Source organism: Hyaena hyaena, unplaced genomic scaffold (genome assembly GCF_003009895.1).
Source record: "Hyaena hyaena isolate Hyena2069 unplaced genomic scaffold, ASM300989v1 scaffold_75, whole genome shotgun sequence".
Taxonomy (NCBI): Eukaryota; Metazoa; Chordata; class Mammalia; order Carnivora; family Hyaenidae; genus Hyaena; species Hyaena hyaena.
The window spans coordinates 3,024,669-3,039,730 of NW_024080707.1; the positions used below are offsets into that span (position 1 = coordinate 3,024,669).

The following is a 15,062-nucleotide window of genomic DNA, read 5'->3' on the forward strand; positions in this document are numbered from 1 at the left end:
TGAGAATGGGTGCACAGGCTGTTCAAGGTCTTTATCACAAAAGCATTAGGAGTGCTTTTTGTTAGTGTTTATCCTCTTTCCCCACTACCTGCCCCCCCCTCACTTACATATACTTGTAAATCGATGCAGACTTCCCTTGCAGATATTGTTTGGCTGTTTCTTAAAGAAACCCAGTCAAATGAGTTTAAAATCTGTGAATGTGCTCTAAAAAGCTAATATACTCTAAAAATGCACGGTAACATTAAGTTATCAGGGCCAATTCAAATCCCCTAAACCCTTCATTAGAATAATTAATTAATTAGAATAATGCCCATTTATTGTCAACAGTGGTATTTTATATTTTTATGGTGTTCTATGTGCTTTTCTACCCATTTTCCCCTACCTTGTCCTATTTGAACCTCCAAACAGCTTTATGAGACAGAGCAGCTATTTTCCCAGTGTATCAGGTGGAGAAGCCATCCCCTTGGCTCATTTCACCAGTCTTAGTGACCCAGCTGCCCTCCACCCAGAGCTCTTCACTCTGCATCCCTTAGACAGGTCTCCCTGTTGCCATGACATCATGGCCCACTCTGGTGTTTCCCACAGACAGGCTCTGGCAAGCGTTGTCTGAGTAGTCTGGCAGTAAAGCCCTTGACTAGGTGCTCTTAGGATTTGTAGAGCTCTCTCCAGCCCAGGGCCTAGGAAATAAGCGGATAGAGACCACCTTTCAAAAAAGTGCCAATCATTTAGCAGAAGCAAAACAAATGCAGAAAGGAAATGACCGCACTGCATTTAGCTGATTCCATTTTCTCCATTGCCTTGAGCTTGTTTTTTCAGGTCCCTGAAAAACACCTTGAAAATTGTCTCTAAAATCCATTAAATACACACAAGGAAGTAAAAGGGAGGAAAAGGGAGTGGGTGGAAGCAAGAGAAATAACTGAATCATCTGCAGTCAAGGTCATGTAACTAATGCAGATCAGAGATGTCCCAACTTTGGTGTGAATTATGTTAAGACTAAGGAAAAAAAAAGACTAGGGAAGCACTAGGGAGGAAGGGAAGATAGGTAGGTAGGTAGGTAGATAGATGATAGATAGTGATAGACAGATAGATAGATTATAGATTATAAATATAAATAATAGGTACATATAGATATAGGTGCATAAGAGTCACGTATGAACTTTGATCTATTACATGATTTACAAAGAACCAGAATGTTGTGAAAGGAACGGTTTCCAGTAGTGTGGAAAAAGAGCCATACCATGCATGTCCCATGGAGGCGTATAAGTTGCTCTTGCTCATCTACCTCAGAATCTGGACCCAGCATTCACCAGTTCCCCAGACCAGGACAGGGGAATTCCATTCCCTCATTCAACTTGTGCCTATTCTTTCTCACAACCTGCCCCCACCCCCAGTGTTTCCTGTTTGTCCGACAATGGAGAGGTCAGCAGAAGGCCACTGAGCCAGCTCATGCAGGATGCATAGCCTCTGTGTAAACCATAACAGAGCCATAAGCCTCATACGTATTCACAAGAACACTAGCAAAGGAACTGCTTAATTGTTTTTATTTTCCCTCTTTTCTCCTCATGGAAGTGACTGTACCCTGTGGATCTAAGACAATTGCAGACATGTCCACAAAGGGGATATTTGTTTGTTTAGGGTCTTGAAGTATCTTCAGATGTTTTACCATACTCGTCTACAAACAAAAGCATTCCACGGAACTTGAGACATTTCTGAGGAGTCGGGGGCTGTCTCCCCTTCATTTTGGAATAGCGGCATATTTTGAATTTGTCAGGGAAAGAATGTTGAGTCAGAACTCATTAGACCTGGAGCTTCCTTCTTTGTGGAATGACTCACAGAATCTAAGTAGTGACAAAGTCATTCCCAGCCAGGGTTCCATCCAGACTTCTTATCTGGCACACGTGAAAGGAAAAGTAGTCAGTTATAGGAAGACAAACACAGGCTTTGGAGTCAGACAGAACTGGGACTAAGTTCCAGCTTCTCCAGGCTCTGTGATCTCTGACAAGATATTTCATCTCAACGAGTCTTAGTTTCCTCCTTTGTAAAGTGTGGGTAACAATACTTACTTTGTGGAATTAAGAGCGATAACGTACATATTAGATCCAGGGGAGGGTGTAGCGTGTAGTATATATGGAAACAGAGAATCTATTATTATTGATCCCTCTTGGGTTGTTGTGGTTCTTTCTTTGCCTAGAAACTAGGACAGTTTGTTAAGTTTTCAAGAGCCTATCATAATAACTGATGTGTAACCTTATTTTTTTCCAGGTCGGCTTCATTGACTACATCGTCCATCCACTCTGGGAGACCTGGGCAGATCTGGTGCAGCCTGATGCCCAGGACATTCTGGATACATTAGAAGATAATAGGAACTGGTATCAGAGCATGATACCGCAGAGCCCCTCTCCACCACTGGACGAGCAGAACAGAGACTGTCAGGGTCTGATGGAGAAGTTTCAGTTTGAACTGACCCTTGAAGAGGAGGATTCCGAAGGCCCTGACAAAGAGGGAGAGGGTCACAGCTATTTCAGCAGCACAAAGACACTTTGTGTGATTGATCCCGAACACAGGGATTCACCAGGAGGGACTGATGTAGACACTGTGACAGAAGACAAGTCCCCGATCGACACATAATCGCCTTCTCCATGTGGAGACGAACATTCCACCTTTGACAAGCATGCCAGCAGTGTGGTAAGGCCAGCCTGTCACGGGGGCTTAGGCCTGCACGGGACAAGGGCCATGCGGCCTTTCCAGTTACTTGAGTTTGGAGCCAGAATGCGAGACCACGAAGCAAATAGCAGTTCAGAGAATTCCACGGTTGGCTTGCCTCGCCTGCAGGCTTAGTGGAGAGCTGAAGCTTTATCTGGTACTGGAGGCCAAGATCAGATCCTGAGTAAATGGCTTGAAAATAGAAGACACAAAACTGAGAGATTTTTCTGCACTAAGTTTTGGGAATCTGTCCCCTCTAGTGACTGAACTGACTGATTAATAACTTCATTTATAAATCTGCTCACCTGTCCCCTTGTCTGCCAACCTGTGTGCCTTTTTTGTAAAACATTTTCACGTCTTTAAAATGCCTGTTGAATACCTAGAGTTTAGTATCAACTTCTACACAGATAAGCATTCAAAGTTGACATAAACTTTTTTGACTCTTTCTGGGAAAAAAAAGAAAAAAAGGAAAGAAAATGGTCTTCCTTCTTTCTTGGGCAATATCTTTCACTTTACTACAGTTACTTGTGCAAATAGAAAGGACACGCTTCTAACCACATCTACTTCCTTCCCCTGTCGTCCCATCCAGCTTGACAGTTGCCTGTATAACTTATCTCTGTTTGCCTGCTTAGAGCAGTATTTTTCCTCTTAGAGCTTCACTTTTTGTGCTGCAAACAGAATAAAGTGAACAAGCTAAGAGGTAGGAAGGGGTAGTTGTGTTGTTCACAGTAACAGTCTGTGTAAAATTCAGCTCGTTTTGGCAGCGCTCCACGTTGTGGCCTGAACCCCTGGGCCACCAGGCGCTGCACGGTCCCCATCCTGTCCCCTCCCCCCATCACTCTCCACCCAGGTACCCCGTCTTCAATCTGATGCTGCCGTCTTTCTCTTGCACTGCCTTCTGCGCTAACACCTCCATTTCTGTTTATAACAGTATATTTATTACTTAATGTACATAATGTAATGTTTTGTAAGTTATTAATTTATATATCTAACATTGCCTGCCAATGGTGGTGTTACATTTGTGTAGAAAACTCTGCCTAAGAGTTGCGACTTTTCTCGTCACGTTTTTGTATTGTATATTATATACCTGGACATCGCTTAAGAGAGACATACGACCCCTTCCCCAGTGAGGACATTCGTGGGCTTTTATTCAGAAGGTCTGCCCTCTTCCCTGTCTGAGTTGCTAATACTGCACAACCCCTTTGTGAACCAGTTTTAGAAACAGGAGTCTCACATTAGATACTAAATGGTTTATACTGAGCTTTTACTTTTGTATAGTTTGATAGGGGTAGGGGGCAAAGGGATGTAGTTTTCACCCATGTTCTATCCAAATCTGTGTACGCATGAATTGGGCTCTAACTGGGTTCTACTCTTGTTGTGGCTTTGGTGGAAACAGTAACACTACATTTGCTCGCAGATGGTTCTTCCGACTGTTCCCAAACTACTGATTCTGAAAGCCTCCTGCCTGCCATTCAGCAGGAATGTCATGTTCCAATTAATTACAAAAAACACAATAAAACAATGTGAATTTTATAATAAAATGTGAACTGATGTAGTAAATTATGCAAATGTGAAGCTTCTGATAACACTTGTTAGGCCTCTTCCTGGCTTCAGTCTCTGTGTGTAAAATATATTTCATGCTTTCAGTTCAGCATTGTAACTCACTAATTAAAGAAATGGCACAAATGTGCATGACCAATGGGTTTGTATGTCTATAAACACTGCATTCTTTCAGGTGGACATTTTCTTGTTTTCAAAAGTTTCTCACAATGTATGTTATAATAGTATTATTATTATTATTATTATTATTATATATTGTGCTCAAATGCATTCGTAAGAGACTTTTATATGATGTGAATAAACAAAAGCATGATTAGATTAGACTGTAGGCCCAATTATTTTGTGGTTAGTTCTGACCTATCAAAAGCAGATCTTTTTTTTTTTTTCTCTCTTCTCTCCTACCATACCCCACAAAGAAAACCAACGACTTTGCCTGGCCAACCCCTCAACTGAAGTTTCAGAATCTATGTCCAAAAAGTCCCCTAGCTTGGAACGCTTCACATTTTCTTAGCAAATATCCATGCAGCTCAATGATGCGGGAAGGAAGGTGGTAAAGAAAAACAAACAAAACCACTTTAAGAATCTGAAGAGTTTAATCTACTAGGTGAATAAAGGGAATCTCCAACTTGGCTGGGTCCTCCAAAAAAATGAATCCTGGAATCCCAGAACATTAGCTTCATGTTGTCAGATGGTCCCACGGATCCCTTGGACTCATAAAGAATCTGGAGTCCAAAGAGTCGTCTTCAAGCACCATTGACAGAGCACTGGTTGACTCTCCATGGTCTTTCCCATCATTCATGGAGTCTCCTATTGATACTATGGTTATATTTTTCTTTCTGGAAAGAGCTATATAAATATCATAGGCAAAATACTTAAATACTAGGTTGAAATTTTACAATCAGCTTTTAAAAAAATTTATCCTGGGGTGTCTGAGTGGTTCGGTCTGTTAAGTGTCCGACTTCAGCTCAAGTCATGATCTCATGGCTTGTGGGTTCAAACCCTGCATCGGGCTCTGTGCTGATAGCTCAGAGCCTGGAATCTGCTTTGGATTCTATGTCTCCTTCGCTCTGTGCCCCTCCCCCACTCGTGCTCACTCGCTCTCGCTCTCTCTCTCTCAAAAATAAATGAACATTAAAAAAAATTTATCCTAAGAAGTGTGTGTGTGTGCGTGGGGAGTGATAAGGAAGGCCACAAATAAGAATCAAAATAAATAAACACATAATATTTTAACCACAGGGAACTTGCTTGTGAATAAGTAAGTGGACTGCTTTAGACGTATTCCACTCAATAAACTGAAATTACTGAATTTCTTCACAAAGACAGGATGTGCCGATATTGCAGAAGCAGTCTGCCCGGGTGCAGAGCTAATGTTTAGAGCACTTAGCTCCCATCCTTGATTTCTGATTCCATCACCATCATCCCTGAGTTCTTACAGGTCAAGTGACAAAGTGAATCGGTTAGCATAGGCACAGGTGTGACTTTTATAATGTCTATAGCTATAAATATTTATAAATAAGTGCAGGTATGTTTTCTACAGAGAAATAGTTTTTACCTTGCTGTAAATGAGCATCACTTGGGGAATAAATATATTTTTTTAAATATTCATGTTTGGGTTTCACCCACACTCCCAGATTCTGTTTGAATTGGTCTTGAGTAGAACCCAGGCACCAGATTTTTCTGATTCTCCCAGGTAATCATAATATGCAAGTTCAGTAGAGAGCCAGTGCTCCTGAAGAGAGGGCCATGCTTGTGGCTAAAGCTTTTGTCAGTCTGTTTAAGCTGCTTTTATAAAATACCACAGACTGGGTGAATTAACAACAGAAGTTTATTTCTCACAGTTCTGGAGACTGGTCCAAGATTAAGGTATCAGCATAGTTATATCCTGGTGCACGCCCACTTCCCAGATCATAGCCAGTTACCTTCTTGCTCTGTCCTCACTTGGTAGAGAAGACTAGAGATCTCTCTGGACCCTTTTAATATAAGGACACTAATCCCGTCCATGAGGCCCTCACCCTCATGACTTAAGCACCTCTCAAAGTCCTCACCTCCTAATACCATCATCTTTGGGAGTTAGGATTCCAACAGATGAATTTGGGGGAAGGGGAGGACACAAACATCCAAGCCATAGCAACTTTCTTTCACCGTGACTGTTTTCAGCTATTGTGCATCCACCACGGCCAGATGCTGGTTCAGGTACATAGATGAGACCAGGCATCGGAGATGAGTAATCCAGAGCTGTACAGTCCAGGAGCTTGCAGTTGGCTGTGTTGCTCACCATCTGCCCTGTGAAACACAAAATCATAATTATGTTTTCAGGAAAACCACAATGAAGATAAATCTAAAAGAAAGTTAATCACTTGGTTCTAGAATAGGGATCATAAATATAACCATTCTCTTGTCTATGATGGCACATCGGTGTTCCTGATTGCAGGGAGCAACTGTGAAGCCTAAATTACTATGACATTTCTGCCAAGGCTAAGGGTGATAGCTTAGTACTCAGCAAAATGTGTAGGAGCCTAAGACTGATTTATAGAGCCAGGAACTGTCAGAGTTCCACAGGGTGGCCTTCCCTTGATATTTTCCCACAGGCATATTTTGACATGTGTTGGGAGCCATGGAAAATCTCAGTCCACTGCAGGAAGCCTAATGGAGTTCAAGTGAAGAAGGGTGGTTTATTGCATGAGTTCTGGGGCCAAGTGGCTTGGGTTTAAATCCTAACTCCTGCATTTACTAACGACACAATCTTGGACAAGTCACCTACTCTCTGGGCTTCAGTAAAATGGGTATTATTATTTTTTCAGGTAGGATTAATAATCCCAGGACTTTTCTACCACTCCATTGCTGCTTCTCAGAGCCCCATCTCAGTTATTGATCAAATCAATGACCCTTAAAACCTGTGAAAGCAAGATGAGGCAGGAAGGCTGGCAAATTCCCTTTATAAACCCAACATTTATGCATCTTGTACCCCTTACAAAAGGATTCAATATGCTGGTTGTCTCCCACATTCTTCAAGATTCAAATCAGGTGCCCTCCTAGAGGAAGCTTCTTTGACACCCAAGGCTGGAATAAGGACTCTTCTTGGGATACAGAAACTCCTAGAAAATCCTGTGCTTTACCTGTGTAATTAGCTGTAACCTTGAGCAAGTCACTTAACCCTCCCATGCCTTAGCTTTATCATCTATAAAATAAAGATAAGAATAATAATACCTAGGTTATAGTGGGTTGTGCAAGAATTCCCTGAGTCGATATACATAAAGTTCTGAGAAATATTACAATTATTAATACCTAATGCTACTAGTTAAACTCAAGTTCTTCTCTTTTCCAAAAGACTGTGACTCACTGAAGTCAAAAACTGGAGCTTATTCCCTGTTAAACTTCCAGTGTGCAGTCCAATATCTGAAACAAATATACATTTGTCAAACTGTACTGAATCAAATGGTTTTATACAAGGGTTAAAATACAACCTCATGCTTTAGAAACCAAAAAAAAAAAAAAAAAAAGGAGTTGGTCTCTGAGTCCTGGAGTGATAAAGCCATATAATTTTCTCAGAGATCATCTGGTCTACTCCTTTACTTTTATAAATAAACTGAGGCTCAGAGATGGCCAGTGACCCGCCTGAGATCACACAGTGTACCAATGTTGTAGAGCTTCAGTAAATACGTACTGCAAAACGGGGTCTTAAACAATGGAAATTTGTTGTCTCACAGTTCTGGAGGCTAGATGTTCAAGGTTATGATGGTGTCAGGGTCAGTTGATTCTGAGAGCTATGAGAATCTGTGTATGTCTCTCCCCTAACTTCTAGTAACTGGGGGACTCTTTGACATTCTTGGCTTGAAGATGCTGCACCCTGATCTCTGCCTTCATGTTTACACGGTGTTCTTTGTGTTTGTGTGCTTGCACCCAAATTCCCCCTTTTTATAAGAACACCAGTCATATTGGGTTAAGGGCCCACGCTACTCTGGTATGACTTCATTTTAACTCATTATATCTGAAACGAACCTATTTCCAAATAATATCACATTCTGAGGTACTGAGGGTTGAGGACTTCAACATATAAATCTGATGGGGGATATAATCCAACCCATAACACACAGTCACTCACCAGAAGGTTTCCTAATTTCTTACTCAGGTGTCTTTTGGCAACATCAGGGGGTTTGGGAGCCTTAGACACCTACTCAATTTCTCTGCACCTCAAATTTCTCTCTAAAATCAGAGGAAGAGACTACTTGTCTGAATAGGTACTACCCAGTTATATAAAAAAATTGTTTAATGCTTTATACCAAGACATTTTTATTTCTTAAAAGCTTTCTAAGTCCTTCAAAGTTTCTTAATTATTTAATTATGAATTATTTCTTTGGTGTAACTAGGTGCCACATGGAGATGAGAAAGCAGGACCTTAGGGCAGTAGGGAAAACATACCCCAGGAGTTAAAAGCTTAGGCTCTGAACGTGAACGGATCCCAGTTCAAATCCCTACTCTTCCATTTCCTAGCTGTGTAACCTGGGACAAACACTTAACCTCTTCAAGCCATAGTTCCCTCCTCAGTAAAATAAGGAAAATAATAATAACCCTTTTGTGGGGAGCCTGGGTGGCTCAGTCGGTTAAGCGTCCAACTTCGGCTCAGGTCATGATCTCACGGTTTGTAGGTTTGAGCCCCGTATCAGGCTCTGTGCTGACGGCTAGCTCAGAGCCTGGAGCCCGCTTCAGATTGTGTGTCTCCCTTTCTCTCTGACCCTCCGCTGCTCACAATGTCTCTCTCTCTCATAAATAAATACAACGTTAAAAAAAATAACCCTTTTGTGAGGATTCTGTAAAGACTAGTGAACAATGCATAAAAAGTTCCTCAGTGCCAGCCATTGCACTCCAATGTCAGCCAAGGCTTCATTCTTTCCATAAATATTGATAAGGTGCAAATTATGTGCCAGACACTGTGTCATGAGCAAAATACACAAAGTCCCTGTCCTTATAAAATTCGTGTTTCTTAGTGGGGGAGAAAAGCCCAAAGAAACAAGAAGATAAATACTACAGTATCAGGTAGTGTGGTGTGTTGTTCTGGAGTGGGTAAGGGACAGTGGTTTGACAGCAATGGCTCTAGAGTTCCATGGCCCAGGTCGGAATCCCAGCCTCACCCATTGTTAATGGCACAGCCCAGGGTACAGCAAATACAAGGTGTGCCTGTCAAATTCAAAGAATAGCCAGAAGGCCAGGAAAAGGAGCAAAGTAGGAAATAAAATTGGCAGCCAGGACACAGAGAATTGTTAGGCTTTTATAAAAGCCTCAAAAAAGTCCTTTTATAAAAGGACCCCTCAAAGTCCTTGAGCATGGGATTGATAGGATCAGATCTCATTTCTAAAAAATTACTGAGGCCCATTAGAGGGCTGTTGCTGTCATCTTCTGAAGTGACAGGACTTGATAAGATTAGCCGTGGTAGAAATGGTTGAGAGTTGGAAGACTTGGGATATATTTTCAAGGCAGAGACAACAAGACTTGCTGATGGATTTGAAAATGGAAGCCCAGGAAAAGGAGTGAGAAAGATCCCAAAGGTGTAGCCTGGGCAATCCACTGAATGGTGGGAACATTTCCTGCAATGGGGGGACAGATTCTGGTGAGTTGGAGGTGCTTTTTGATCATCCACGTGGAGATGCTGTGGAGCCAATTAGGTTCATGAGTCTAAAGTTCAGGGAAGAGGTCATGAAAGTCCTAAAGTTATCAGTGAGTAGACTCCCTCTCTACTTATGCATGTGGACTAATTCTGTTTCACCCCAAATCATCCCTGACCCAAAATGTGGCCACTTCACAACTTTCCTCAAGAAATATGCTCACACCAAGAATTTTGTGATTTTATAGAATTTTATAGAAACAAGGGTTGGGTCTGGGAAGGGCACTCTCAACAACATGCTGCTTTCTGGACTGCCCAGCTGCCTCATTCCCTCTTCTCATCCCACTCTGTCCTCGAACCCATTGACATTCCCTCTCAGGAGCAAAACCAGCTATTTTTCCTGGTTTTTGCACCACTGTTAGCATTCACCTTTTGTTGATGGGGCATGGTTTGGGGGAATCTCCCTTTAAAACCAAAGAACTTCTCAGAATGTTCTTTGTGCAATTATATGCATTACTCTCCTGAGAGAAATTCAGATATAAGTACCATTCTCCGTCTTACTATCTCTTCCCCCAGTAAAAATGGCAGGTCTCACTCAAACTTTCTGAGAGTAAGTGAGGAGAAGGCAAAGCTCAAGTGTTTCCTTATGGCCCCCAACCTTGTCCATATCCTTTGCCCGATTTTCACTAATGCTTGAGCATTGCCCTCTGGCTCTATTGAGTGGTTAGGACTTGGACTCTTGGTAGTGATCTTACCTCCTGTTTTCTTTCCCTCCCCTCAAATTTTACCCCATCCCTTATGAACTCCTCTCCATGTTTTTGTTAGAAAAATTGTACCAGGCCCTTTTGTCACCTGAGAATGCTCTTTGCATATCCTGCTGTACCCTAAGCAGTTCCCACGCCTCTCTGTAGTTCAGTGTCCTGAGTGTAGGCTATGAAATGAGTATGAGTGGAAACCACAAATAAAAACAAATAAAAAGTGGTCTGTTACAACACAGGGGAGGAACAAAAGTGTCCTTTCTGGATGTTTTGAGATACAGCATGTCATATCCAGTATAGCTATTTTCAATAGTGATTTTGTTTATATTCAATTTTTGTCTTTTTCATTGACTTTTAACCTAACTTCCAAGTAAGTCGTGACTTTACATTTCTCTAGCTTCTTACATGGATCTCAAGAACTAGGCCAGAGTGCCCAAAAGACTAAGCAACTGTAACTGCTGGGAGGGTAGGGTCTATGTCTGGTGCTTTGTTCTCTGTTTCCACAGTGCCTAGCACCATGCCTGGCACACAATTGATGCTCAAAGATCTGTTGAATAAATATAGATTACAGGAAGACCCCAGTTAATATGAAGATGAGAAGAATGTACATTCCAGGCAAGCTGACTCTTAGTTTCTCTCATTGGATTGCAATGATCTGTTTCCAGATCTGTCTCCCTATTCAACACTGAGCCCTTCCAAGCTAAGACAATGTTTTTCATTTTGTTTCTTTTTTAATCTTTATGCTCCTCACGACCAACAGTACTGTGCTGGCCCTACATGAAAGGAGTGTCCGGTGATGTTTATTGAGGGAATGACCAAAGAAACAAGAAAGAAAACTGTTATTGAAATTACTTGTGAACTGTATCTCTCTACACTATTTTCTTTGGAAAGGAATAGAGTTTGCTGGAGAAAGCAAGATTTGATAAATTTATGTTATAGGCCTTGTTCTGCCCCTGCCTAATTGTGGGAATTTGGGCAAGCCACTTAAATTTTCTGAGCCTAGATTTTGTCATAATTAAATGGAATGAGCAACAGACTGCTAAAGTTGGAATCAGACATAGCATTACATATAGTAGGTACTCTGTAAATATTTTGAGATCCCTCAAAAATATGCATGAATGAAAGCTTCTACTGATAGAGAACTCTGCATATTGTTTTGAGAGGTTGTAAATTGTTAAGTTTTTGAGATAGAATCCAATTGTGTTCTTCTAGAACAGTCTCTCTGGTTTTCTCACCTACATAATTCCTCTTCTAATTTCTTGTTCCAATTGACAATAAGAGCCAAACTTTCAGAGTTTGTGATGATGTGACCCTGGAAAATATAATATAGACTCTGTGCTTCAGTTTCCTTATCTGTAAAAAAGAAATAATCATAACAATACCTATGTCAAAACTTCTTGTGAGGATTAAATGAATTACGGCTGAAAACTTTTAGATTAGTGTCTGGCCTGCAGTACATATGAACAGATGTTAAATATATATAGCTAGAGGTAGCATGCTTTCTACATTGTAATTCCTTCAACAATATTTCGTATGAACTAAGTTTATCATTCTTGTCAAATTGTTCTGAGCTTGCTCACGTTGACAGTGTTTCCTTAGGATGAGTGTCCCAGAAGCAAGAACCATATTTCAGTCATGGTAGAGCACAATATGACTCTTGCCTTTATTTGTTCTGAGCACTGTTCCATAGCCTGAGATTGTATCCATTTGCAGAGAAGTCAGTGACTCACCCTGATGATTCATAAGGTGCTTACAGGCAAACAAACCCTTCACACCTTTTCACAGGAACCACTGTGAAACCACGTCTCCCCCATTCTGTGCTTATATAATTGAGTTTCTTCAACTAAGTGCAGCGTTTACACTTCACTAATACATTTCATCTTAAAAACCAGTAGAGTATAGGGGAAAGCATCATTAGTTTGGGTGTCAGACTGACCTGTGTGTAAACCTCAGCCGCAACACTTCCTTTAGGGCCTTAGGAAAGGTACTTGTTGGATTTTTAGTTTTCTCTTCTATAAAATGGAGGAATGATACTCATATGAAATGATTTTTTAGAAAGACTAAGTGATATAACTTCTACAAAGAGTCTGGAACATTCAGGCATGCAATGGAAGAGCAATATTAATACCCCACTATATATAATGATTAAATGAGAAAATATACGTATGGGGAAAAAATCTTTATGTTGTTCATTTCAAATCTAAAGCTAACACTGCTTTTAGCCCAAAAGTAATTTTAAATTATGATTCCAATAATTCATTAGCTTTGACACCCTCAGGATTTGTGATCAAACTCTTTGATTATCATGCATTCTATATTTTCACTTACATTGTCAGTAAAATATTAAATAGGACTGGACAAAGAATGGAAATATATTCAGTCACCAGCAGCCTTCCAGATCAGCATTAATTCTATTGTCAGTTTTCTATGAGCAATGGCAGTGAGCTAACTATAAATTCACCTGTGTGCACCAAATATAAATTCACCTACATGTACAAACATATTAAGAAAAGCGTGATCTAAAGCTTTTCTGAAATTGAGACATTTCATGTATATAGCACTTGCCTCCTTGGCAGGGTCTACTAACCCTAACTGAGAAAAACTATTATATAATGACTCGATCTTGGGGAACTACTCTTTCAAATGACCTACAAACCATATCTTAATAATCTGTTCTAGAATTTCTCATGCAATTGATGTCATGCTTGACCATCTATACTACTGGATTCTATCATTTTTTCTAATGATTGAGATGCTATTTGTCTATCACACAGCCCGAGATTTATGACATATTTGTGTTCTCTCTGATTTTTCAAAGGTCACCAATTATGAGTCAAAAACATACTGGTATGTCCTTTCAACACACCAGGAAACAATGCACCTAGAAACATGAAACCCCTTAAAAAACAGAGATGCTTTCTTAATACCTCTTTGCTTTATTGGCAAGTCTAGCAGAAGAAATTGGTACTTGTGTATTCTTGGGTAAGGGCTTATCTCCCTCTAGCTGAACTGTCCTCCTCCACCAAATTTACAGTTTCAGAAAGAAAGTCAATAGAGCAGTGAAGGAGGACAAGGGAGATTATTTACTATTTCAAATAATGGTTCTTCAGCACCTACCACTGATTAATTCAGCAAATATCCATTGATTCCCTAATATTTCTCAGAAACCATTTTAAGACATTGTTCTTGCTCCTTATGTACTGGAGGATATAGAAAAACAGATGTGCAAATGAAATATTCAAATGCTAAAGTAGAGATATGCATAAAGAACACAAAAATAGGAGCACCCAACTCTTCTTTGGAGGAGAATAGCAAGGGCTATTTCTCTTAGAAAGACAAGGTTGAGTATTCAAGATTGAGTCTTCAAGGATATAAGATCAGTCAAGAGACCAAAAGGATCAGGGAGGAAAGGTAGGGATGGCTATATTCCAGGAGGAAGGAAGAACACATGGAAAGAACACATAGAGCTATGAAAGGGCATTGTTGAGGCCCATCCATTTATTCATGTGTTCTACTGAGTACATACGGTGGGCCAGCTACTCTACTAGACATTGGGGATACAGAGATAGGCCAACAGAGAAAAGCCCTACTTTTTAAATAAAATTGCAAAAAGTAAATTAATTAATTAATTAAATTGCAGTTAGAGACAGATATTAATTAAACTTTTAAAAAGTGAATGTGTTCTGGGGCGCCTGGGTGGCTCAGTCGGTTAAGCGTCCGACTTCGGCTCAGGTCGTGATCTCACGGTTCGTGGATTCGAGTCCCGTGTCGGGCTCTGTGCTGACAGCTAGCTCAGAGCCTGGAGCCTGCTTCAGATTCTGTGTCTCCCTCTCTCTCTGACCCTCTCCTGCTCACACTGTCTCTCTGTCTCTCTATCTCAGAAATAAATAAAAGACTAAAAAATATGATATTTGTCCTTCTTTGCACGTATAGGAGGATTAGGAGGAACTTGACGGAGGAACAAGGGGGAGAAGAAGGGCGGAAATGGTGGGGGAAAGGGAGAGAGGCAAACCATGAGAGTCTCTTGAATGCTGACAAAAACTGAGGACTGATGGATGTGGGGGGGAGGGGGGATGGGCATAGAGGAGGACACTTATGGGGATGAGCACTGAGTGTTATGTGGAAACTAATTTGACAATAAACTACTTGTAAAAAAAACAAAAACAAAAAAAAACACTAGGATTTCTCTTTTCCTCCTCCTATTCCACCTCACCGTAGTCTTTTTAATACAACTTGTTATATTTAAAAAAAAAAAAAAGACTAAAAAAAAAGGGAATGTGTTCTTAGGAACTGATAGAAGTTTTCCAAATGATGTAAATATAGTGACATGAGAATAATTAGAAGAGATTGCCTCAGACAATTTATTAGGAAAGACAGAAGGAAGCATTTTAAGACTACACAAGCAAATTATGCCCAAGTCCTGCAGCAGGACAAGGTAGAGA

General features: G+C 40.6%; 1 protein-coding gene across 1 annotated transcript in view; it reads left to right on the plus strand.

Moving 5' to 3' along the window:
- Positions 1–4,586, plus strand: part of PDE4B (phosphodiesterase 4B) — a 354,431-nt gene extending 349,845 nt beyond the window's left edge. The window contains exon 15 of the mRNA XM_039233423.1: positions 2,263–4,586. Coding sequence (XP_039089354.1) covers positions 2,263–2,628 — 366 coding nt within the window. The 3' untranslated portion in view covers positions 2,629–4,586. The remainder of the gene's footprint in view (positions 1–2,262) is intronic.
- Positions 4,587–15,062: the final 10,476 nt, after the last annotated feature.